General features: G+C 35.4%; 1 protein-coding gene across 1 annotated transcript in view; it reads left to right on the top strand.

The window, feature by feature from the left end:
• The first annotated feature begins 3,774 nt into the window (after positions 1-3,774).
• The window catches only part of ABCB5 (ATP binding cassette subfamily B member 5), a 79,016-nt gene continuing 56,816 nt past the window's right edge, over positions 3,775-25,974 (top strand). Inside the window, exons 1-8 of the mRNA XM_036429217.1 lie at positions 3,775-3,827; positions 6,957-7,014; positions 8,897-9,047; positions 15,408-15,462; positions 20,456-20,647; positions 20,728-20,899; positions 23,671-23,795; positions 23,879-24,056. Of these exons, the coding sequence (XP_036285110.1) occupies positions 3,775-3,827; positions 6,957-7,014; positions 8,897-9,047; positions 15,408-15,462; positions 20,456-20,647; positions 20,728-20,899; positions 23,671-23,795; positions 23,879-24,056 (984 nt within the window). The remainder of the gene's footprint in view (positions 3,828-6,956; positions 7,015-8,896; positions 9,048-15,407; positions 15,463-20,455; positions 20,648-20,727; positions 20,900-23,670; positions 23,796-23,878; positions 24,057-25,974) is intronic.

Here is a 25,974-nt window from a genome sequence, read left to right as displayed (position 1 = left end):
TCGCTGGCCGAATGGTTTACTGAACAGTCATAAACTGACAATGTTAACCAGAAATGTGAATTTAAAATGAGTGGAACAATCTTTTCCTTAACAGTGCTGTAAACCAACTCACATGCTATCAAGGATTTGGCCCGCGGGCCTTGTGTTTGACACTTGTGGTCTAGCTGAATCTTATCTTTCCCAAATCCTTCCAGTCTATCCATGACATCAGATATCAAATACCAATGGCCCTGTCCCTCATTCTCAGAAAATTACAGTAGTTTAAAAAAAACAAAAAAACAGTTAATGCCTTCTACAATCTTATCTACTTTATCTCTTTCTCCATTTCTGCATGAACTGTTTGTTCTAACCAGACTGGTCTTATTCCTCTATTGAGATACTTGACCTTTGCATTCCTGAGATTATGTTCTCATTCTTCTTCCACTAATCTCCACTTACTTTAAATATTAACTATCCTCCAAGGACTAACCTCAGGGCCCTCCTTATCCTTAGGGTGAAACCATTTTAGGTCATAATGTTCTTTTCAGATGCTTGACTAGTCAGTCACTCTATGTGCTATTCATCACTAACTTCTTGTCTTGCTAGGTATATTGGACTAGGTTCTCCAGAGAAAGAGGAACAATATATTTATATATCCATATATCCTTTTGTGTTTATTTACACCTTTATCTTTATATACTTATATAGATATGAGAGAATGGGTAGATAGATAAATTTTGATTGATTGATCTTAAAGAATTTGCTCCCATCAGTGAGATGGCTGGCAAGACCAAAATCCTCATGGCAGGCTAGAAGGCTGGAAATTCTAACAAGAAGTTAATATCTTGAGACTGGAGACAGAATTTTTCCTCATCATAGGACCTCAGTCTTTTCTCTTAAGGCTTTAACTAATTGGATGAGGCCTACCCACATTATGAAGGATAATCTGCCTTACTCAAAATCTATTGATTTAAATGTTAATCACATCTAAAAAATACATTCACAACAATATGTAGACTGATGTTTAATCAAACATTTGAGTCTCATTACCTATCCAAATTGATATATAGAATCCACCATCACATTGGGTATATATATATTTTTAGAGCATGTGTGTGTGTGTGTGTGTATGTGTGTGTGTGTGTGTGTGTGTGTGTATGCTCTGCAATCGAATAGCTTTATGGAGAAGACAGAAATAAAAATTGTTTATGAAATTTGTCTATACTCAGCAATGATCTTCCTACTATAGTTTGTTCTCTTTGTAGCTTCTATAAAATTTATATCTTTCTTCATCTAGTTAAAAACCCCATGTTTTCCATTTAACCTATCTATCTTAGCTAGGCATCATATTATTCTTATTAACCATGTTTCAGAATTAATTGCCTTTCAAAAAAAATTTTCCCAATTTCTCCTCTGATTTCCCATCTTGGCACATAAACCTAGAACTTTTTTTTAAGCAAGAGACCTTGAAAGCAAAATATATCTTTCTAAATTTGTATTTCTTTGTATCCTCTATAATATTTGCTATGATAATCTACATAGTTATCAATCAGTAAGGATTGGCAGAGTGACAGGTTATTTAGGCCAACAAAGAGTTCTATTCTCACATTACCTACTAATTGTTAGATATTACTACCTGATTATCTCACCAATATCTCACATCATATGTTTCAAACCAAACTTACTTTTCTTCTAAAACATTGGCTGATCTAGAGGAACAAAAAGTTGCCATCATTTCCAACCTATATCTTCCTCTGGAATAATGACCTCTTCATTGCGCCATGCTCTTTCATCTTGTGTTCCTTTGTCTCATGCATTTTTATCTCCACCTGCCTGGGATACTCTTCTTGATCTTTATATGTCATTCTCCTTATTTTAGTTCCACTTTCACCTTAAATACTATCTTCCAGAAGAGGTTTTCCCATACTGAACAGGAGAAGGAAATCTATCTTTTTATTTTTACTCTTATAAACTTACAATATAAGCTCAATACTTTTTCAAAGAATTCCAGAATGAATAGATTAAATAAATATAATACAGTAACTAGGAATCTATAATAATAAAAGCATAATATGCTCATTAGACCAGACATCCTTCTGGATGACCTTCCAGACAAAGCTGGGGCGCGAGGGAAGCCCATGTCCAGTGGGAAGCTGGTGCCAGCAGCTGGGAGAAGGAAAGCCTACTCTTGCATCAATTTTGTGCATCGGGTCTCTAGTTGTAATATAAGGCAGAATGTATCAATGCACATAATACACATATGACCAAAGCACAAAAGGAGGTGATTATTTTCAGGTAGTAACAATGAGGTAGTTGAATGAATGCCTTGTACTCAATGATTATTTACTATGTAATTTGCTATTATTTAAATGATTATTTACTGTGCCACTGACATATGAAAGATATTTATTTTAGTTATTATAATTACTAATTCAGCTAACTAAAAATATTATGGGACTAAACAATATAAAACTGGGTATATATAAACACTACAGACTTTTTTTTTAAAAGAGTGTTTGTTTGGCTCAGTGAATTCTCTTTGCTCACCTTGTTACCCGAGTGCAGTATGACATGAAGAACACAATGTGCTTTAGCTGGAAATTAACTGCTATAATCAGATGTTACCGCATGATCAGAAAATAAGCTTTTTAAAGCATAGTTATGAAAAGTATAGTTAGTTATTTGTTGAGAAGAGAAACTGCACATGACTTTGATGTAAATGAACAGATCATGCATTTAACAAGGTGAGCCTCAATTGTTTTTATTTCTTTTTGTGAATATGAATCGTATTATATATTTGTTAATATCCATAAAATGAAAATAATTGATAGAGTACATTTTATTACTTTTCCTACACATATGTCAACATAACGAAATGGTGTAAAGCTAGTGTAGTAATTATAAAGATTTCCTATTTGGAGTTATGACGATTGACTTCTGAAAAAGGAAGAGCATGCCTTCTTTCTCAGGCACTATCAACTGACCCATTAGGTCTTATTTCTTCATGAAGAAACTTACTATTTCAAAATGTTGGGATTTTTTCAGATGTTCAGGTAGGATTTAATTAGTACTTCTAGAGTTAAAATTCAGATTCTCCATATTCTGTATAATGATCTCAATACATGAGGTTAACGCAAAACAAATGAGGTTCAGTCAAAACATCTCTATTACATTTGCATTGAAATGATAATTTATGTACATAATTTCAATCTTAAAACAAACTAAGATTCTGAAGTGTCATCCAAAGGAAGATACATTATGCTTAATATAATTATAATGATGAGTGGGTTTTCAAACTATTCTACTTTTAGTAACTATTAATTTATATATGGCAGAACCTTTAAATTGCTTACATTTGGTGAACTAGAGAGGCCTTCTTCATCAAACTACTCACAGACACTGTTGCATTAATTTTTTACAGAGAAAACTAAGCATGAGATAATTTAAAGTTTTCATCAATTACAATTAAATCAGAGGCAGAATAGGAAAAAATCCAATGTCATGAAAAACTATGCAGTCATGAAACTTAATATTCCTTCTTTTTTTTCCATTTCTATAATTTTCATTAGCTTTACATCTAAGCCCAAATGAGACAAAGAAGTCATAAATTCAATGATAAAATCTAAAGATACATAACCAGAAACTTCAGTTGGGGTGGAGGGGTGAAAAGGCAGCATGATTTTTCAGAAGCTGTAGGTACATAAAGAATGCTTTATATCAGCTAAGTGATAAAATTTCACATAGTCATGATATATTTGTTGATATTTACTTCAGCATAATTAAGTTATAAAGAAGATGGCAGATTATGAAAAAGCTGAGGAGATGCAAGAAAATTGCCAGAGAAATGGGTAAGTTTTGCCTAAATTCTACAAAAAAGTGTTTTACAACTTCATATATACCTTATCCTTTTCAAAGCTATAGCAAAAAATATAATTTTTTTTCCAAAAATAGCAATCCTATTTGCATTTTGCTGTACTTCTACATAATCAGTGTTACAAGTGTTACAACTGGTTTAAAAAGTAATTTTAGGAAATCAATAGCTACAGGATTTATTGAGTTAGCACTTCAGATATCACATCTTCTGAATTTCTTATAGTTTACCAGATACAGATAATTCTATTTCAGTTATCTATGGATCTTTCATACCACTTGGTACATTTAATAAAATAAAATGTTAAGTTTTGATTTTTTTTTTCACTGAATGTGGATGTCTGTGTATATGTAAGTTATAAAATTTTTCTTCACCTATAATCTATTAATTTAGAGATTTAAAGTTGAAATGTTTTAAAATTTTTTATCTTTAGCATAATGTTTGGGTTAAATTTCAGTGTATAAACTGTGAGCATCAGGTGGACCTCTCTAGATTCTGTGGTTCATTAATGCAGAGCTACAGTAGCCAGAAAGAAGCTCCTGCCATTTCTATGCTCTTCTCCACTTTCTTTTTTAAAAATTATTATAATTATACAATCTTTATTTTTAATGAATTTATTGGGGTGACATTGGTTAATAAAATTATATAGGTGTACAAATCTATAATATATCATCTGTAATATTGTTTTGTGTGTTCACCACCCTAAGTCAAATCTCCTTCTATGACCATTTACCCCCCTGTCCCCTCTTTTGCCTCCCCACCCTATCTTCCCCTCTGGTGATTACCATACTGCTGTCTGTGTCTATGAGTATTTTGTGTTTGTTTGTTCGTTGGTTTCTTTGTTGTTGTTGGTTGCTTCATCTCTTCATCTTTTTCACCCAGCCCCACAACAACCCCCAAACCCCTCTGAAAGCTGTCAATCTATTTTGTATCTATGAATCTTCACTTTCAATTCTGGTCTTTTAAAAGACTACCCATCCGCTCTTTCCAAGGCTTTCCATGAAGGTCAATAGAGACAGAAATGTTTTCCTGAAACAAAATTTATCAAAAGAGAGCATACTGGGTCTTAAGTGTTTGGATTGAAGGAAGGTCTTTTATGATCTTAAAGCACTTTTTGTCACTCTGACTCATCTCAGAGAAAATTGGCTAACCTCAGGTGGAATAGAATTAAGTGACTTCTCATTTATTTTATAATGAGATAAAACAGAAAATAGTAAGTATTGGTGATTATGTTAAGAAACTTCCTTGTGCATGATTGGTAGGAATGTAAAATGATTCAGCTGCTATGGAAAACAGTATGATGGTTCCTTAAGAAGTTAAAAATAGAATTGAAAGCAGAAATTGAAGATATATATATTCATAGCAGCATTATTCACAGTAGCCAAAAAGTAGAAGTAACCCAAGTGTACATTGATTAAGGAATGAATGAATTGGTTTGAAAAATGTGGTGTATATATATACAAATGGAGTAATATTCAGACTTGAAGGAAAATTCCAACATTTGCTACAACTTGAATGAACGCTAATGATATGTAAAGAAATAAGCCCATGAGAAAAGGACAAAATACTGTACGATTCCACTTATATGAAGCTCCTAGACTAGTCAGACTCGCTGGTGTGGCTCAGTATTTGAGCATCAACCTATGCACCAGAAGATCCTAGTTCAATTCCTGATCAGGGCACATGTCTGGGTTGGTCGATGTTAATGTTTCTCTCTCATGGATATTTCTGTCTCCCCTCTTCCTTCATCTCTCTCTCCCAAATCAATAAAGACTTAAAAAAAAATAAAAAATAAAAGTAGAATGGTGGTGGCCAGAAGCTGGCAGAGTTTCTATTTTTCAAGATTCATGGTATTCTGTGGATGGTAAGTGGTGATGGTAACACAACAATATGAATGTACTTGATACCACTGAGAAGTACACTTAAAAAAAGTTGAGATGGTGAATTAAATGTATTTCACCACAATAAAAAAATTCACGCCACTCACAACATATCCCTTCCTCTCCCACCCCTATTCCTTTCTTGTCATTGCTCCCTCCCCATCTGACAAGTCCCTGTCCTTTCACCTCTATGTACATAAACCCTTCCCATTCTTTAAGAACTAGCCCAACCTCCATCTTTTCTATAAAGTTGGCTTTTAATTTCTAGTCCTGAAGCATTGTCTCATCTCCCATAGTATTTTGTCAATTACTCTATTGTAGAATTTTAAAGTTTCTGCTTTGTATAATAGTCATCTGTACATCTTTCTTGTTATGTACCTTAGAGATCTTGAGTTTCTTTTTTTTTAATTTTATTTATTTATTTTTTTAAATATATTTTATTGATTTTTTTTTTGCCCCCCTCCCTCCCTGCCATACATAGCCTCCCTCTCCAGAGTTTTATGTCCATTGGTTGTACTTATATGCATGTATACAAGTCCTTCGGTTGGTCTATTATCTCCCAGATCTCCCTCCTCTCCCCACTATAAATTGACAGTCTGCTTGTTGCTTTACTGTCTCTGAGTAGCTAATTGTTCACTTTGTCTAAGCAGTGCCTTTCAAATAGAAATCAAGATTCATTTGGGGTTATGAGAGTAGTATTATATCATGAACAGTTAAAATTTTTGTTAATTAACTAGAAACTATCAGAATACATTGCATTTGTCCTAGCTGGTTTGGCCCAGTAGATAGAGCGTCAGCCTGTGCACTGAAGGGTCCTGGGTTTCATTCTGATCAAGGGCACATGCCCGGGTTGTGGGCTTGATCCCTGGTGGGGGACATGCAGGAGGCTGATCAATGATTCTCTGTCATCATTGATGTTTCTGCCGCTTTCCCCCCTCTCCCTTCCTCTCTGAAATCAATAAAATATATACATGAAAGAAAAAAAATTCATGCCAGATGTATATCTTCAGTTGTTACTCTAACGTGACAGCCAGTGAGAACTTAACTTTTCAGGGATTATACTAAAAATCTTTGTATTGTCTGTGGTTAATTTTGTTTTTAAAATTGCAATGTTGGTATAATTTGCTACCTTGGGTGAAATTTGACTCTTCAGCACAATTATAACTAGAAAATGTTACAAATTATATTCACAATGTAACGTTACCTTTTAAACATTTATTTTCCAGAAAACTGCAAGAACAACTGCCCAAAGTAAGAAACCAAGTTGTTGGACCTTTTGAGATAGTAAGTAACATCTGTTAGAAAGTATGCATATCAAAAGATTTTAGGGAATTCTCAGTAGTGGATAGACTGTTTGTTTGATAGTTTACATCTATTTGGGGAAAATAGGGATTTTAAAAAAAATTCATCAAAGTATGATTTCCAAAAGGAAAAATATATAACCAACCCAACAGGTCCACAATAAGGCATGGAAAAAACCAACACAAGAACTAGATAATGATTCCAACTTTGGGGGAAGAGTGTGTGCATGTGTGTATGTGTGATCCATAAATTTTATCAGAGGTTATTTTTTAGGGGTAGCCTATATAATAAAGAGCTAATATGCTAATTAGGCTGAACAGCAGAATAACCAACGAAGCCAAGGGCCGAACCCCTCGCACAAATTTCATGCATTTGGCCTCCAGTGGAATTACAAATGACTTTTACTATTTTTGTTTACATTTTAATATTTTCCAGTGAGATTGACAAAAGTTGCTTTTATTTTTAAAATTGTATAAATCCTTTTTAAATAAAAAATAAATATCTAAATATTTTGTAAACGTTATGTATGCATCACAGTATGTTTTAGCATAATTCTTTAGCATTATGTTTAAGGAAAATTTTCAAAAATGCTTTCTCAAAACAGTTCCTCTACTTAATCTAATCTCTAAATCAACCTATTAGATCAATATCACTAAAAATACACTTGAAACTACTTGAAAGTCCATTTTTTAAGAAATCTGGGAAGTAGCCGAGACCGGTTTGGCTCAATGGATAGAGCGTCGGCTTGGGGACTGAAGGGACCCGGGTTCGATTCCGGTCAAGGGCATGTACCTTGGTTGCGGGCATATCCCCAGCAGGGGGTGTGCAAGAGGCAGCTGATCGATGACTCTCTCTCATCGATGTTTCTAACTCTCTATCCCTCTCTCTTCCTCTCTGTAAAAAATCAATAAAATATATTTAAAAAAAAAAAAAAAAAGAAATCTGGGAAGTAGAAGAACATGAGAAAGTTTATCAAGGAGATAACACACTACTCTGGGGGTGTTGAAGGAGCAGATACCCTCTTATCATCTGTAGTAATGAGTACAATGGTATGGCAGTTAATTCATAAATATTTATTAGCTAATGCATGAATGAAAGGAAAACATTGTTTTTTCAGTTTCCACTTATAAAATATCTACTAAGTTCCTGTTATTCAAATCTAATTTTATTTCAGTAACATTATACATTTTATCTTTATCTCTCAGTAAAATAAATAATCCACATTTTTAAGTTCATGTTTTGGTTTTGGAATAGTGTTATGGGGACTTGCTATATAATAGAATGTGAAGCAATCAATATTTGACTTTGTTATTTCTTTCTTCTAAACAGCTTTGCGAATTATTATAGACCTTAATTTACAGAATAAATGTTGTCCTAAGTAGAAATAAATATGAGGAATTTAAAATAAGAATGAAAAATATAATTTATTACATTTGGTGAACTGATTTTTACTAGGTTCATTGCACTTAGTTTTCATTGCTATGATGTTGATAAGCCTAGGGAATTGAAGATCATTGTACATCAATTAAGATATTGTCATTGCAGTCTTTTGAAATGTCTTAATTTATTCCAGAATTAACCAAATGGAGGAAGTTTCTGATTCATATCCACATCTGACCTGACTTGTATCACAGGTCTACAATTTTTACTGATTTTGCTACTTTATATTTTTCAATATACATTGTAATTCCTTAAAATTGGTGACTATTTTTTTACTTTATAAATACTTTTCCGTTGTTTTATTCATTTATTTAGTCAATTAATTTATAAAATGACATTTACTTGATGGCAAAAACTGTAGTTTTGGTTTTGGGTTTTAATTTTTTACAACAAAATGCTACTCTGTTTTGTTTATTTTCCTCAGTTTCGCTTTGCTGATGCGTTGGACATCATACTCATGATCCTGGGATTACTGGCATCGGTGGTAAATGGAGCATGTCTTCCTGTAATGTCACTGATTTTAGGAGAAATGAGTGATAACCTTCTTAGTGGATGTCTACTCAAAAGCAACACAAGTGAGTATAGCTGGAGATGCGGAGGTGTTAAAACAGTCAGCTTATAATATGGATTATTGTATTGTCATATAATATCTACATGGTTTGCATTAAAGTCATTTATTTTTATATATTGCCAGGGACTAAAGAACCAAAATCTGTATTCATCAATATTTTTCAAGGAAACAGAACCAACAGGATGAGTGTGTGTTTGAATACATACATACACACATTATATATGTGTGTATAGAGACAGACACACACACACACACACACACACACACACACACACACACACACACAAGATGTCCCCAAAAAATATATACACACTTTGAATGATTACAAAATCAGTATTTATTAGCATATAGTTCATTTTCAAAATTTAAAAGAATCTATAGAAATGATAATTTTTCTGTCAATAACTGTTTTCAAATTAATGACCATTCTGGTCCAGGCACTGCTGATAACATAAAGCAATGGAATCATTTTATTTGTATTTGTGCACCCTCAATTCATCAATTGTTGTTTGTTTTGTGCCATAAACTTTATCTTTTATGTATCCACATTTTAAAAAGTGGCACTTTAGAATAAATTTTCTTTGTTTAAAGCCTAGTCTAGCTTCACCATTATTTCAAATCAGTTGAACCTGAAAAGGAGTGAAAATTAAATGAGTTATCAACTGCTAAAGTGTGCATACATTTTGGGGGACACAATATTCACAAAGAGAGGGCCAGAGAGGAGAGAGAGAGAGAGAGATGAAAGATGAGATTTCAAGGAATTGGTTCACTCAGTAATGGAAGTTGGCAGGTCCAAAATCTTCAGGGTGGGCCTGAAGGAAGAAGACTCATGAGAGAACCATTATTGCAGTTCAAGTCCAATGGCCATCTATCTGCTCATGGTATCTAATATACAAAAATAATCTGAGATTGAGTATAGTTCAGCTTGTCTTTCTAGAATTTTAAATAATTTTCTATCTAAAGTATGGCATAGGGAATATAGTCAATCATACTGCAATAACTATGTATAGTGTCAGTTGGATACTACATTTATCAAGGTGATCATTTAAGAAGTTATATAATGTCCAATCACTGGGTTATACACCCAAAACAAATATAATATTATATGTCAGCTATAATTGAAAAATAAAAAATTATTTAAAAGGGAAAAATCAGTGATGATTATGTCAAGATTTAATCAAAGGCTTGGGCCATTCCAGGCTATTTATTTGTATTTCAAACTTTAAGAAGAAAATAATCAAGAATGGCTAAATCTTTCATTAATAATATATAGACATACATGGCATTATAGAACATACTATGGCAAAGAAGCCAAAAAGAACAAGCAGAAAAATTATAGTGCTAGAAACAGAAAGCCTGAATAAAGTTAGGAGGGCAATCTTAGCAATCAGGTGTGGAAAAAGTGTTTTTGTGCTTCCAAATTATAAATATCCTTTGTAGCATCCTATTTTAGGGTCATATCCTTCAAGGTGACATTTTTCAGATGTAATTTCCATCAATTGTCCTATGCACCAATATAGTGAATATCCATTTTTTTAATCTAGTGGATATTATAAATATTAATAATTCCCTGATATGTTTTCCCCAAATTATACAGTAGGTAGTATCCTAATAGCTATCTATATACGTAAAGAGGTAATATGCAAATTAGCCAGATGCCTTTAGGCATCAAGACCAGTCAGGAGGAGCTGTGCACACAGATGGGTGGGAGGGGACTGCGTGCTGCCCCCAGCCCCAGTGGACACACACCAAGAGTGGGTGGTGGCGGCAGTAGGAGTGAAGCAGCCAGATCCTGGGTGCAGAGGGAAGCCAGTGCTGGCAGCCAGGGGAAGGAAGGCCTATTCTTGCATGAATCTTCATGCATCAGGCCTCTAGTTTATTATAACTAGGATAAATGTCTCATTAAAATCTGACTGTCTTTTAGATAAAAGCCTAGTTTTATACAGTGTGCTTCCCTCTGTGCCCTATTTGACTTTAAATACTAATTTATAGCCTCTTATTTTCCATCCTAAGGCTAATCTTTCCAAGGTCCCAATCTTGTCTGAATGGAGTAAAGCCATTGATTCTACCTCTGTCTTTGCATGTTAATAATTTTTTGATATTTTTTTATTGCTCTGATTTTGAGCATGTGTTTCTTTTTTTTTCATCTTTATTGTTGAGATTATTATAATTGTTCCACTTCCCCCCCACACAGATCCCCTTTACCTCGTTCCTACCCCACCCTCAGACCTTACCCACCCCCATAAGTGTATGATTTTTGTCCAGTCTCTTCCTACACCCCCCACATCCCTTTTCTCCCAAAAATTGTCAGTCCACTCCCTTTCTATACCCCTGATTCTATTATATTCACCAGATTATTCTGTTCATCAGATTTTTTATTCACTTGACTTTTAGATTCACTTTTTTTGTTGTTGTTTTGTTTTGTTTTAAAGATATATTTTATTGATTTTTCAGAGAGAGGAAGGGAGAAGGATAGAGAGTTAGAAACATTGATGAGATAGAAACATTGACCAGCTGCCTCCTGCACACCCCTCACTGGGGATGTGCCCGCAACCAATGTGCATGTCCTTGACCAGAATCAAATCTGGGACCTTTCAGTCCACAGACCAATGCTCTATTCCACTGAGCTAAACCGGTTTCTGCTAGATTCACTTGTTAACCTGTTAACTGGGGAGTTCCCTTTTTAATTACGCAAAGTACAACCGGCATATACTCTTTCACTAGGACGTGTCAGTACGTCACACCCAATGGACGTAATTTTATATTATTTTTTTTATTTATACTTAATTAAAATAAATGAAATATATATTTTTTCCTTTATTTATATATAAAGCACAAAGGAAAATACAAAATTACAAACAAATAGAAAAGAATACCAACAGAAAAATGGAAACATCGAATTAAAAATTTTACAAACAATTATAAAGATTACAAAAAATATATACCATCCCTCTCAGAGTGCAACATATATTTCAAGGATGCATTCATATGTCCTACCCATTCCCGATAGTGTTTACCTTTGACGTATTTATAGGTCCCGCTCGGTTAACAGGTTAATAGATATGTATTTGTTGTTCATAATTTTTATCTTTACCTTTTTCTTCTTCTTCCTCTTCTTAAAGCATACCTTTCAGCATTTTATATTTTTAATAATTCCCTGATATGTTTTCTTCTTCCTCATCACCAAACATAATAATTCCCTGATATGTTTTCCCCAAATTATACAGTAGGTAGTATCCTAATAGCTATCTATATACGTAAAGAGGTAATATGCAAATTTTTATCTTTACCTTTTTCTTCTTCTTCCTCTTCTTAAAGCATACCTTTCAGCATTTTATATTTTTAATAATTCCCTGATATGTTTTCTTCTTCTTCATCACCAAACATAATAATTCCCTGATATGTTTTCCCCAAATTATACAGTAGGTAGTATCCTAATAGCTATCTATATACGTAAAGAGGTAATATGCAAATATGCAAATTTGGTGATGCTGAATTCCTTTAGCTTTTTCTTATCTGTGAAGCTCTTTTTCTGACCTTCAATTCTGAATGATAGCTTTGCTGGGTACAGTAATCTTGGTTGTAGGTTCTTGCTATTCATCACTTTGAATATTTCTTGCCACTCCCATCTGGCCTTCATAGTTTCTGTTGAGAAATCAGCTGACAATTTTTGGGTACTCCCTTGTAGGTAACTTTGTCTTTTGCTCTTGACATTTTATATAATTATGATGTGAATTAGTGTGGTCCTCATTGTATTACTTTTGTTTGAGGTTCTGTATTATTCTATTGTTGGTATCACTGAAAGAAATTGACCTCCAGGCCTATTGGCTGTGAGGATCAGCTGTGTCTACAATGGGAGAACTTCTGGGCTGGAGACACCCTTATGAGACAAGACTTGCTTCAGTGGGGCTTTGGTGCTCACTGAGTCTGCTCCCTGAGTGTGTTCCTTATGGATCTGAGGAGTTGTAATCTGAATGGTCCTACTCTGACCACTGGGTATACTGGCTCTTGGATCTCTAAGGAGGTGCTAATTTAGCCTCTGCCTGAGGCCATCCAGCAAGAGCTGCAGAGAGATCTTCAGATTCCTCTTCTTTGTTTTGGTATTGGAGGTGCCTAGATGAGGCCCAGCTGTGAAGTAATGCAAGCTGCTGTGGGGTCTTGGGCTTTCTTTTGGATGTTCTGAGTCTTTCTGACTCAGCTATAGTTTATTAGGTAAGTTTAGTTTTCAAAGGACCAGGCCATTCATATGCAAAGGCTTCTGCACACAGTTTGGATGGGGCAGAGTCTCAGGGCAGACAAACAGTAATGGCTTCCCGTCAGCCCTGCCCTAAGAGGCCCCCGGGTCTCAGTGTCTCTTTGTAATCACTGCAAGCACCTCTGAGAGAAAGCCACCCCCGAGTTACAGCAGTCTGTATGAGTCTGAGTCCACAGAATCTCAACTAGAACTGGAGTTCAGAGCAATCGTGAGTTTATGTCTCCTTGTGGATTGAAAAGACCACCTACTATATTTTCCAGCGTATAAGATGACTTTTGAAACAAAAAAAAGTCAACCGAAAATTGGGGGCAAAAGACCAAAATTGCACAAAAATTACCTGCAGATCTTGACGGCAAAGTAAGTCTTTTCTTGAAGTGGGGGGTAGTCTTATACAGCGAATATAGGCCTAAACCTATGTTTTAACTGTAAGATTAGGGGGTCGTCTTATACGCCTGAAAATATGGTACATACTTTGTTGCCCGCCCTCACCATGCGCACGCGCCTCTGTACTTCTGGACTTTACTTCTGCAGCTCCTCTGAGTCTCAGTGTGCTTTTCTCTTTCCTTCTAGTTGTAGAATTTCTACTCAGCCAGCTTTCTTGTGGTTCTGATTGATGTCTGTTTTGTCTTTTAGTTGTAGTTTTGAAGTGGTTGTGCGAGGCAGCAAGGTCAGGTGTTTACCTATGCTGCCATCTTGGTTTCCCTTCAATTTTTTGATATTTTAATGATGGAAGCTAAATTAAGGATGTCATTCTGTTTGTTAAACAAAATAAATAGCCAATTCACTGAGCAAATATTTATTAATTGCCAACTATGTCTCTCTCTCCATCTCTTTCTCTCTCTCTCTCAAAATGAGTGATGAAGGAGGAAAGGGAGGAAAAATCAAGCAACCTAAGGCAGTATCCTTGAGGATATTTCTTCTGTTAGACTGACTCAATAAATTATTGCCTTACCAACTTAAAATAGCCTAGGCCAAACATAACTGGTTGGTACTGCTTGAATTTTAATTTTTGTTTTTGTTTAAGGCTTCTCCAGTTTTACTGAGTTTCATTGTTGAATAATTAGTAAACATAATATTGATTTTCTCAGGGATAATAGAGGAGGGTTATTTGCTCCTAGAAATGAAAATATAAATGTAGCTATTATTGATCAGGAGCCCATTTTTGTGCCACTGAGCTTTTATGCATACTACCTCTATTAATATAATCTCCAAAATGGGATGATGCCATTTTTATGTGATTCTGGGTACCACTTCTAGAAATGTTTATTATATTTATTAATTGAGTTCATCTCATTAAAACTTTATACTTCTATGATACTTCTGTGTCAATTCTGAAATTTGGAATAGCTGCTTTAAAATTGTTTCCTGCCATAATTTTATAAATAGAATGAGAGGAAAATGATGGTTCACATAAAAATAATGATCATAGACAAGGATTATTATATGTGAGATATTTTGGTTATGTAAGAGATGAAGAATTATGATGATGGTAATTCATTTTAAATTTTTATTATAGCGGTTTAAGAAAGAATATAATAATAGTAAATACCGACCACTGTTTTGTGCTCTTGGTGAAATCATGATCGTAGTATACTAATCAATGTTTGATATATTTTTTACCAGATGATATAATTTAAAGTTTATGTAGCAAACTTGTAATTCAAGGAGTATTTTAAATACTGTTTTATTATGTTGCTATCCTTGTTATACTCCATATATTTCAATGAGCTTTATTTACATTTTTCCCATGACTACTGCTTCTAGAACTTGCTTTTCTTGGACTTTCTAAATCATTCCTTGGGGTATCTCAAACTGAATTCTAAATGCATGATCTCAGCAATAAAGGAAAGCTTTATTACTATTAATTACACAATTGTTGTCTGAAATCAAAGATGTCCTAAAGAATTCTTTCTAAGTATGAGTTTCATGGTTAATATTAACTCATAATTTTTCACATTGCATGAGCACTTCTTGAGATCAAAAGTAATTATTTCAAATTTTATGTTAAAGTCATTACATTTATTTTCTTAAGAATGCACTATATTTGGTTTGGAGAGTATGGCCAATGATAAATTAATTGCTTTTATAATTTTAAAAACTTTTTTACAGCAAATTATCGGAACTGTACTCAGTCTCAAGACAAGCTGAATAAAGATATGATTATGTAAGTCAAAATGAAATGTTAATATCACGGACATTGCATGATGCTTTATTAAATACTTATGAGGAAAACTTAAAAGTTTGATCATCAACATGACATATAAGGGATTAAAGCAAACATATCCTCTTTTTTTAGGTATATAAAATATTATTACATATTTTTTCTATTTGAAAGTTATGTAGGTTCATATGCTTTAAGTTTTATTTGACAAAATTGCCATCAATAGAAAATTTTTTTTAGGATTTGCATTTGTACACAAATTTTGCCTCCTAAAACTGAAGGTACATATCATAGAGACTAAAGGACTTGTTTTTCCTTTTTTTAAATATTATTTTTCTTAAAAATATTATAGAAAAAAATCCCACTTCTATAGTTTAAAAAATTAAAAAAGTATGCAAAAAATAGTAAAAATAGTTGTAAAATTGTAATATTTTGTTGACTAATTTTAGAGACTTTTTCAGATCATTATCGTTATTTTTAGACTAAAAATTATAAAGACTGAAATAAGTAATTTATAAGGACATTTTTTGTTAGTAGTTTTATGTACTAAACAGAATGCTTTCCTCTCTCACATATAGGGTGTCCCAAAAAATGTATACACACTTTGAATGATTATAAAGTCAGTATTTATCAACATACAGTTCATTCTCAGTATTTAAAAGAATCTACAGAAATGAATAATATTTTTGTTAATGCCTGTTTCAAACTGATGATCATTCTGATCCAGGCACTGCTGATAACTCAACACAATGGAATCGTAAACATCAAGAATCATTTTTTTCTGTATTTGCAAGCCCTCAGTTCATCAACTGTTGCCATAAACTTTTTAAAAAATATATATGTTATTGATTTTTTTTTTTTTTATAGAGAGAGAAAGGGACAGAGATAGAGAGTTAGAAACATCAATGAGAGAGAAACTTGATCAGCTGCCTCCTGCACACTCCCTATTGGGGATGTGCTTGCAACCAAGGTACATGCCTTTGACAGGAAGTGATACTGGAATTCTTCAGTCCATAGGCCAATGCTCTATCCACTGAGCCAAACCAGTTAGGTCTGTTGCCATAGACTTTATCTTTTATGTATCCCCATAAAAAAAGCCTAGTGGCACTTTAGGATAAATTTTATTTGCTTAAAGCTTAGTCTGATTTCATCCATTATTTCAAATCAGTTAAACCTGAAAATTAAGTGAAGTATCAGCTGTTAAGGTGTATTTACATTTTGGGAGGACACGATATTGAGTTTGTTAGTTAAAGAGACACTATTGTACAGGGTATAATCACTGGATTTCAGTAGTATCTCAATAAAACTATGAGTCTTTACTATAGACTAGGGGTGTCGAACTCAATCAGAGAAGGGGCCAAAATCTAAAATCCAGCCTAAATCGCGGGCCGAATGGTTTACTGAACAGTCATAAACTGTCATTGTGATGGAAACGCAGCGGAGTGCAGTGATGACAGCGCGGTGCGGGCCACATTGCAAGGCCTGGCGGGACGGATTTGGCCCGCGGGCCTTGTGTTTGACACATGTGCTATAGACCAAGGGAATTTGTCATGTTTTCACCCAAGGGTAAAGCCTCTATGTTGCACAATCCCAGGGGATACCTATCACATCACAGTGACACCCTCTGGTCATCATTCTTTTTTTTAATTTTTAAAAACTTTTTTTTTTTTTTTAGAGAGAGAGAAGGGAAAGGGATAGAGAGATGGAAACATCGATAAGAGAAAAACATCACCGATTGGCTGACTCCTTCACACCCCCTACTGGGGATTGAGCTTGAAACCCGGGTTGACCAGGAATTGAGCCAGTGACATCTTAGTTCATGGGTCAGTGCTCAACCACTGAACCACACTGGCCTGTCATGGCTACATCTACTTTAGCTAGGCATGTTATCACTCTATCTCTGTCTCCATCTCTGGAATGCCAGTATAAATTTTTCAAGTGAAAGTATTAAAAAAAATTCTGAAAGGAGCCCTAACTGATTTGACTAAGTGGATGGAATGTTGGCCTGCGGACTGAGGGGTCCCAGGTTCGATTGTCATGGACATATACCTCGGTGGCGGGCACATCCCCAGTAGGGGGTGTGCAAGAGGCAGCTGATCAATGTTTCTTTCTCATCGATGTTTCTAACTCTCTATTCCTCTCCCTTACTCTGTAAAAATATCAATAAACTATATATATATATTATATAGTTTATTGATTTTTTTGGAGAATATATATATATATATATTGCAAGCCCTCAGCCACAAGGTGGCTCAGTTGATTGGAGCATCATCCTGTGCACTAAAAGTTTGTGGATTTGATCCCCAGTCAGGGCCCAGTTGCCCCCAACTTCCTTCCTCTGCTGGCCTGGTAACCCCTAACTGCCCTCCCCTGCAGGCTTAATCTTCCCCAACTGCTCTCCCTCACAACTTCCTTCCCCTGCTGGCCTGATCACCCACAACTGCCCTCCCTTACAGACCTGATCCCTCCCAACTGCCCTCCCCTGCTGGCCATCCTGTGGTGGCAATCTTGTGTTCACTTTGGGGCAGCCATCTTGTGTGTTGGAGTGATGGTCAAATTGCATATTACCTTTTTTATTAAATAGGATAGAGACCTGGTGTATATGCCTGGTCTGTGTGATATGACTTGGGTGTGAAAATAATGTCTTAGGAGAGGAAGCTGAAGGAGTGTGAATACAGTGGGAATGCTTACAATTTAACAACTGTAATCTCACTGGGGGAATAAAATTGGTTCTATAACCATTAGAATTGTTTTTGGATTTGTAATCAAAATGGTTTTATGATTTGTCTTTGACTATTCACAGATAATTGCAAATTTTGGTTTTATAATCCCAAGTCATTTTATATTTGCTTTCCTAAAATTTATTAAATTGGAATTTTTTAATACTTTATAAATACTATCTAATAAAAGAGTAATATGCAAATTGACTGTACAACTGCTACACCCACAGGCCATGCTCACCAGCCAATCAGGAGCCAGTATGCAAATTAACCCCACCAACATGGCCACAGAGCTGCAGCAAGCAGAAGCTTGAGTTTCCCTGGCAATGGAGGAAGCTAAGCTTCCCTGCTGCTTTGGCTGGCCCAGGCCTACAATCAAGGCTACAAAGTTTCAATTATAGAAGATAAATAAATCCCAACAAAAATGGTGGCAGCCATGGAGCTGGAAAGAGCAGGAGGCTTGAGTTGCTCCTGGTGATGGAGGAAGCCAAGCTCCCATAGCCCTGGCCTGCTTTGGCCTCCACTACAAAGTTTCAATTATAGAAGATAAATAAGTTCCAACAAAAATGGCTGTGGCCACAGAGCGAGCAAGAGGCTTGGCTCTGCTCAAAGCTACAAAGCTTCAATTATAGAAGATAAATGAACCCCAGATACCAGGGCCTCCGCTTGGGTCGCTGGGGGCATAGCCAGCCTGCAAACCATCACAGGCCCCTCACCCAGGCCATCCCATGCCCCAAGGGAACCTCAACCTGATCCAGGATACAGTTCATGGCAAACCAGCTGGCCCTCTATCCAACAAATGTAAAATGACTTGGGATTATAAAACCAGAATTTGCAATTATATGTGAATAGTCAAAGATAAATCGTAAAACCATTTTGATTACAAATCCAAAAACAATTCTAATGGTTATAGAACCAATTTTATTCCCCCAGGGAGATTACATTTGTTAAATTGTAAGCATTCCCACTGTTACACTCCTTCAGCTCCCTCTCCTAAAACAGTGTTTTCATACCCAAGTCATATCACACAGACGAGGAGCATTTTTTCTTTCACAAAGCTTAGCAAAATAGTTCCTTTTGACTTAGACCAATAACTTCTATTTATAAATAACCCCTCTTCCCCCAGTGCCTAAATCCACCCACGTCTTTATCCTCCATAGGTTGTCTCTCCTTAGTCCCAGTTCCAGTATGACAGGTCCTCCTCTAAAAGCACCAGTGAGGCCACACCAGTCACACATTAGCTCCTGCCTATACCAATGTTGACTGGGGTCCTAGTTGTCTCGCCCCTTTATGCCCAAGAAAGTTATCGTGTTCTCCTCTCTCTTCCTCATTCTTGCTAGTATTCTCCTGCCTTTTCATGACATCTGTGACAACAAGATATGTGGTTATTCCCAGTCCTTTCTGTCTTGTACAACCCTTCATTGATAACCAAGTAACTGTAACTATCATTGCAATGCTGAAAATCTCTTGGTCTTTTTCCCTCTCAATCTGTATCAACCTCAATAAAACAGTCTCTTCTAGGAGCCAGGAGTCTTAAACCAGTGACTCCTCTCTCCACATGCTCTGCCTTTTAACAGACCTACTTAATAAGAATCTGTAACTTAAAGATCTCCGCTGCTTTGCAAGATCTAGTCAGAACACCACAGCTTCTGTCAAGCCTCATGGAAGATGTCAGGCCCATCAATTCTCACCAATCATTTTGGGTTGAATTAAATTAATATAGTACCACACTATGCTCTTTACTATACTTCTTAACACACATATAGCATCCACTTTAGTAGTTTGAGCACAGAGCTCTTGAGAGCTATCTTTCCCCCTTTCAATATGCCTAGTCACCCTCCCATTGGGCCTAGGAAGCCTGTGCAGGCCTTCTGAGTTTCTCTTAGAACTAAGTATCTAACTGGTTAAAGAGTTCCCCACAACTAGTTATATTTTATGACCTCCGTATAGTATGTGTTGCAGCATCACTCAATTTGCAATCAGTGAAATTTATGAGGAATCTATGTTCTCTTAAATCTGATTTTAAGTGCAAACCACTTACTAGTACTAAACATGCTCCACTTTTAGTATGTCTATATTAAATGCTCAATGTAGAAATGCTACTGAGAGAAAACATGTTCTGAAGACCTGTCTCTATTCTCCTCCCCAATCTTTCAGCACAAATGTGATAGGCTCTTTTTGTTTGGGGGTGTAGTAAGGAGGTATTCGGGGTTTCTTTGGTGATAAGGGAAAAGTTGTTCTTGGATCTCACTAACATTTCTCATCATCTTTTTCAGGTTGACCTTATATTACGTTGGAATAGGAGTTACTGCTTTGGTTTTTGGCTACATGCAAATTTCCTTTTGGGTTATGACTGCAGCACGACAGACCAAGAGAATTCGAAAAGAGTTTTTTCATTCCATTTTGGCACAGGACATCAGCTGGTTTGACAGCTGTAACATTAGTGAACTGAACACTCGAATAACTGAGTAAGAGTATGCACATATAGCCTATCAACTTTGTTTTCATATCTGACATATAAACAAATTGCTGCATTTATTTGTTTCAGTGACATCAACAAAATCAATGATGGTATTGGAGACAAGATTGCTTTGTTGTTTCAAAACCTGTCTACATTTTCCATTGGCCTGGTGATTGGCTTGGTGAAGGGCTGGAAACTCACCCTAGTGACTCTGTCTACATCTCCTCTTATAATTGCTTCAGCGGCCATGTGTTCTAGGGTAGGTGAGATGGCTAATGTGTTGACTAGAAGTGGGAGTGTAAATGAGGTGTTTTACTGAGTTTGCCAGAAAGACATTTCTGTTCATATTTTATGTCTCAAATAGAAAGGAATATTATACATCAAAATTATTTTTGGTTTTGTTTACTGTTAATCAGCATTCTATCCTCAAGTTATTTGGCTATGATGAGGCTGATTTTAGTATATTTCTAACATTAAAAAATATTCATCTTCATTTAGCAGTCTAATGCAACTTCATATGATAGCATGGATAAAGTATTGTTCCTGGATACATCAGATGCTGAGAGTGCCTTAGGGTTCTAAATTCCCAGATAAATGTGTTGCAGTTTATTTCACTAGAACAGAATGAGAAAATCCTAAAATAGTAAATATTCAAATACCTTTTTTATGTCAGCTATTTAAAGTTTAAAATGTTAGTAAGGCTCTGAATTATATTTAAAATGTTTGCTAATGTCTATTTTTATGTACTATGTAAAGCTCTTTAAATTTTTAAATAAATTGTGTATGTGCATTTTAAATTATAGTTTTAGCACTGTTATACTGTGAGTATACCACAAGATATTAACCTATTTACAGCCAAATCTTGAAACCAATGTTTTTTGTGAAGTCTAAAAACAACCAATATATCCCTAATAGCTATCTCCAAATCATGTTTTTGGTAAGTCTACTAATGTACATACTCATCTCCTAGATTTGAGGCATAGTATACTCTTAAGGGATGGATAGAGTTTTTAATTTTGCAAAGCTAATTATTCATTATGAAAATCAACCCCATAAAATTCACTGAGTGTATTTTCTAGCAATATAAAAAGTCAACCAAACAAGAATTTTTAGCAATGATAATATTCTGTGGTTAATAATTCCTTAACAATAGACCCAAATGTTTACACAGCAAATCTTTATTTAGTGTGACTTCGAGTGTTGACCTGGTAACCCTTATCAAAATCTTATTTGAAATTAGAACCTCTTAGGAGAAATATTACCCACAATATGTTGCTAAGATCAAATCTTTAACTTAACTGCCCAGGGAAGTGACGTAGATAAGTTGTTTAAAAAGAATAGCAGTGGGGAATCTAAGTTCTGTTATTGTTGTATTAACTGATTATGAAGATGAAGCAAGTAAAAGTTATCAATTGACTAAAGAAGTTAGGTGGATAGTTTCTATCTTCCTTCAATTTAATTTATTTAGCAAACATTTATTAAATAAATATGCACTATACCCAAGGCTTTTTGCTGCTTCCCTTCTAGTGATATATCATAGAAATTATAATATTTTGCATTAATTCATAAAATAATGGGCATTACTCAATTTATGCTACCTTCTGAGTTTAACAACTGACAAATTTGTCTTATACAAAATCAGCTCCAATGATGTGAAATATACTTTGCAAGTGGATAGCTCTGCTATGTGAGTAGGCAGCAGTTAGACTCAGAGGACAAATTCCATTCCCTTTCATTGTGCTAATTATTAAATTAAATCCTCTACTAATTAAAGGAGTAATAAGTGCATATAATAGAGGAAAGGGCCCATTCTGATTTTAAAATTTTGGGAAATCACATAAACCTTCCTAATATGACAAAGAGTGATATTCTCCTCTCTTTGTCTCTGGAATCTCACCTCTTAGTGTTTGGAGATACAGCATTTTCTAAGATGGCTGCATTACACAGTAATAGCTTCTGGGGTCATAACCCAGGCATATGCAGGATCATCTTCTCCTGCTAAAACCTGTGACCAATATCCTTATAAGCCTTGCTTTTTACATAATAACAAATCAAGTCAAGTTAAATTAAGCTTACTAATTTCCAGAGTACTCCCAAAATAACTGAATTCTAATATCCTTCTTCAATTCAAGTCTTTATCAGTTATATAAACACCCAAGTTTTTAAAAATACAAAGGGGGAAAAAACAGTAAAACTCTACTCGTAGAAAGCAAAAATAGAGATTTAGATTCTAGGTTATGTTAGGTTAAGATCTTTCACTTCTGTGAGACTTTATAAGTCAATTAAGCCTGGACAGTATGACTCAGGGTTGAGTATTGATCAATGAACCAGGAGGTCACTGTTTGATTCCCAGTCAGGGGACATGCCTAGGTTCTGGGCTCAGTCCTCGGTAGGGGGGCATGCAGGAGGCAGCCAATCAATGATTCTCTGTCATCATTAATGTTTTTATCTCTCTTTCCCTCTCCCTTCCTCTCTGAAATGAATTTTTTAAAATCAGTTAATATATCTGGCTATTGGTTTCCTCATTTGTAAACCAACGAGGTTAGATTAAGTGACATTAAGTACCTTTTGCAATAATCTTATATAATAAAAGGCTAATATGCAAATTGACCAAATGGCAGAATGACCAGTAGCCATGATGCACACTGACCACCAGGGGCAGCTGCACAATACAGGAGCTGCCCCCTGGTGGTCAGTGCTGCTCACAGGGGGAGTGCTGCTCATCCAGAAGCCGGGCTCATAGCTGGCCAGCATAGTGGTTGTGGTGGGAGCCTCTCTCATCTCTGCAGCAGCTCTAAGGAACAGTGAGCTGAGTGGCAAGGAAGCTGGCAGGTGAACATTCCCTGGGGGTCCCAGAATGTGAGAGAATGCAAGCCAGGCTGAGGGACCCCTTTCCCCAATGCACAAATTTCGTGTACTAGTTCTCTAAGTAAAATTATGTTATTCTAAATTCTACCTGAATTAAATGTTCTATGCATTGTTACTACCCTCGGTCATTCTTTGGTTAACTATAGTTATGGTTTATTACAGATAGTCATCTCATTAACCAATAAGGAATTAAATGCCTATTCCAAAGCTGGAGCTGTGGCAGAAGAAGTTTTGTCATCGATCCGAACAGTCATAGCCTTTGGGGCCCAAGAGAAAGAAATTCAAAGGTCTATTCTTTTAATTATGATAATATATGCTTGGTTTTATTTTTCCTCCCAAAGACTATTATATTATGTTTTGTCTTTTAAAGATATGCATACAATCTAAAAGATGCAAAGGATGTTGGCATTAAAAAGACTATAGCTTCAAAACTCTCTCTTGGTGCTGTGTACTTCTTTATGAATGGAACCTATGGACTCACTTTCTGGTATGGAACCTCCTTGATTCTGAGTGGAGAATCTGGTTATACCATCGGAACTGTCCTTGCTGTAAGTTGTATGTGAGAACAAAAGTAACTGGCCTACATACAATTTTTATTTAGAGTATAGTAAAAAAAAAAAATTCTCTTTGAATAATATTTAATATTCAAATGTGAAGATTTTTAGTAAACATAGGAATACTGTTTCCTTCAAATGATTTGTATATACTTTAAATTTTAGTTACAAATGGCAGGATATATTCATCTAGCCTATCTTCTAAAAGCATCACACTTTTAGAAGAATCATAATTTAATTTTCCACTGGGAGACAGAGTTTCCTTAATCTAGTAGTCAAAAAGACCAGTGTCTGGTGAGACTTCTTCTTTCAATCTTGCTGAGATAAAATGGTACTTTACATTCACTTTGCTAAATGTCTTCCTTCTGGAAATATTCTATAGATTGGACTCTCCTGTCCTTCTCTGTTCTTTCCACAAATAGGCATGTTTAAAACAGACTAGCCCTGGCCAGTGGCTCAGGTGGTTAGAGCATTGTCCCATACACAAAGAAGATTGCAGGTTCGATTCCTAGTCAGAGCACATTCCTAGGTTGTGGGTTTGATCCCTAGTCGGGGCGCATATGAGAGGAAACTGATAGATGTTTCTCTCTCACATTGATGTTTCTCTCTCTCCAAAATCAATGAACATATCCTGTGAGCATTTAAACAAACAAATAAAATCAGACTATATAAATAATCCTACTTGTCCATATTATAATTTAGAATTATTTAAACTCTTAGGGATTATGCATTAAATTTGAATTTACTCAGTTATTATCTCTGCTGGACATTGGGTGTCATTTAATGCTGGTGGTCTTGATCCAGCATCTAGAAAGGTTCTGGAGAAGGGGCTGTGTGTAAATTAAATTACAGCCAGAATTAAACAAAATTTGAAAGGCATATGAAGGGTGGGAGATGGTGGGGGAGGGGGTCAGAGTACCCTGTTTCCCCAAAAATAAGACAGTGTCTTATATTAATTTTTTCTCCCAAAGTTGCGCTAGGTCTTATTTTCAGGGGATGTCTTATCTTTCCATAAGCTAGGTATTTTCGGGGAAACACGGTAGCCTGGCTGAAGAAACCAAATTCTCCTTGTCTCAGGACCCTTTGCTTTTTATTAACACAATTTGTCCTAGGGCAAGGTGGAGATATATACTTCAAAGGGTAGGGTTTAGGTATAGAAGCAATGTCAGATTGGGGAATTGCCTTTGGCTGTTCAGGTGTTTAGCCAACAGGAGGCAATAATATGTAGATTAAGATGCCCTGAGCTGTCTGGCAACAAATAATAAATTTAATGCATCCTATTCAGATTTGGGGAAATGCCTTTAGCTATTCCCAGATGATTCAGCCCTTGCTGACAAGATGAAATTGGCTTCTGGTACCTTCCAAGTTTCAACAATCAACAGATCATTTTAGGATTAAGAACTATTCGCCTTGCTGAACTGAATTGATCTGGTCTATATATTTCAATTTATGTATGGCTCTCCTATTCTATATAGATTTCTATTTTCCTCAGCTAAAATCATCTTCTGAATTTGAGATTTCCATAGTAAAGACTTAAGCTATTTATTTATTTCATATAAATAAATGTTCAGCATGAAGAATTTATGTGTGACTTGGGCAAATGACTTGCTATACCTCAGTTTCCTCCTCTATAAATAGGGAAAATAGCATCTAGCTTGTGGGGTTCTTTTCTTATTTGAATTTTTGCAAAGATGTGTCTGTATGAAAATGTTCAGTAAATCAAGAGTTCATAAGAGTTTGGACAGAAATAGTATAATGTCTATAAGTTAGTAAAATCAAACACATTCTTCTTTTTAAAATTCAAGGAGGGAAGTGCAACTCACCTCCTCACACAGCCAGGTTCAGATATGGCAGGCACTCCTCTGTAAGCCAATTTTCCTGCTCAGACTTCCCAGGTGATAATGACAGGACT

This window comes from Pipistrellus kuhlii, unplaced genomic scaffold (assembly GCF_014108245.1).
Source record: "Pipistrellus kuhlii isolate mPipKuh1 unplaced genomic scaffold, mPipKuh1.p scaffold_m20_p_10, whole genome shotgun sequence".
Taxonomy (NCBI): domain Eukaryota; kingdom Metazoa; phylum Chordata; class Mammalia; order Chiroptera; family Vespertilionidae; genus Pipistrellus; species Pipistrellus kuhlii.
This window is presented reverse-complemented; position numbering and strand designations above follow the sequence as displayed.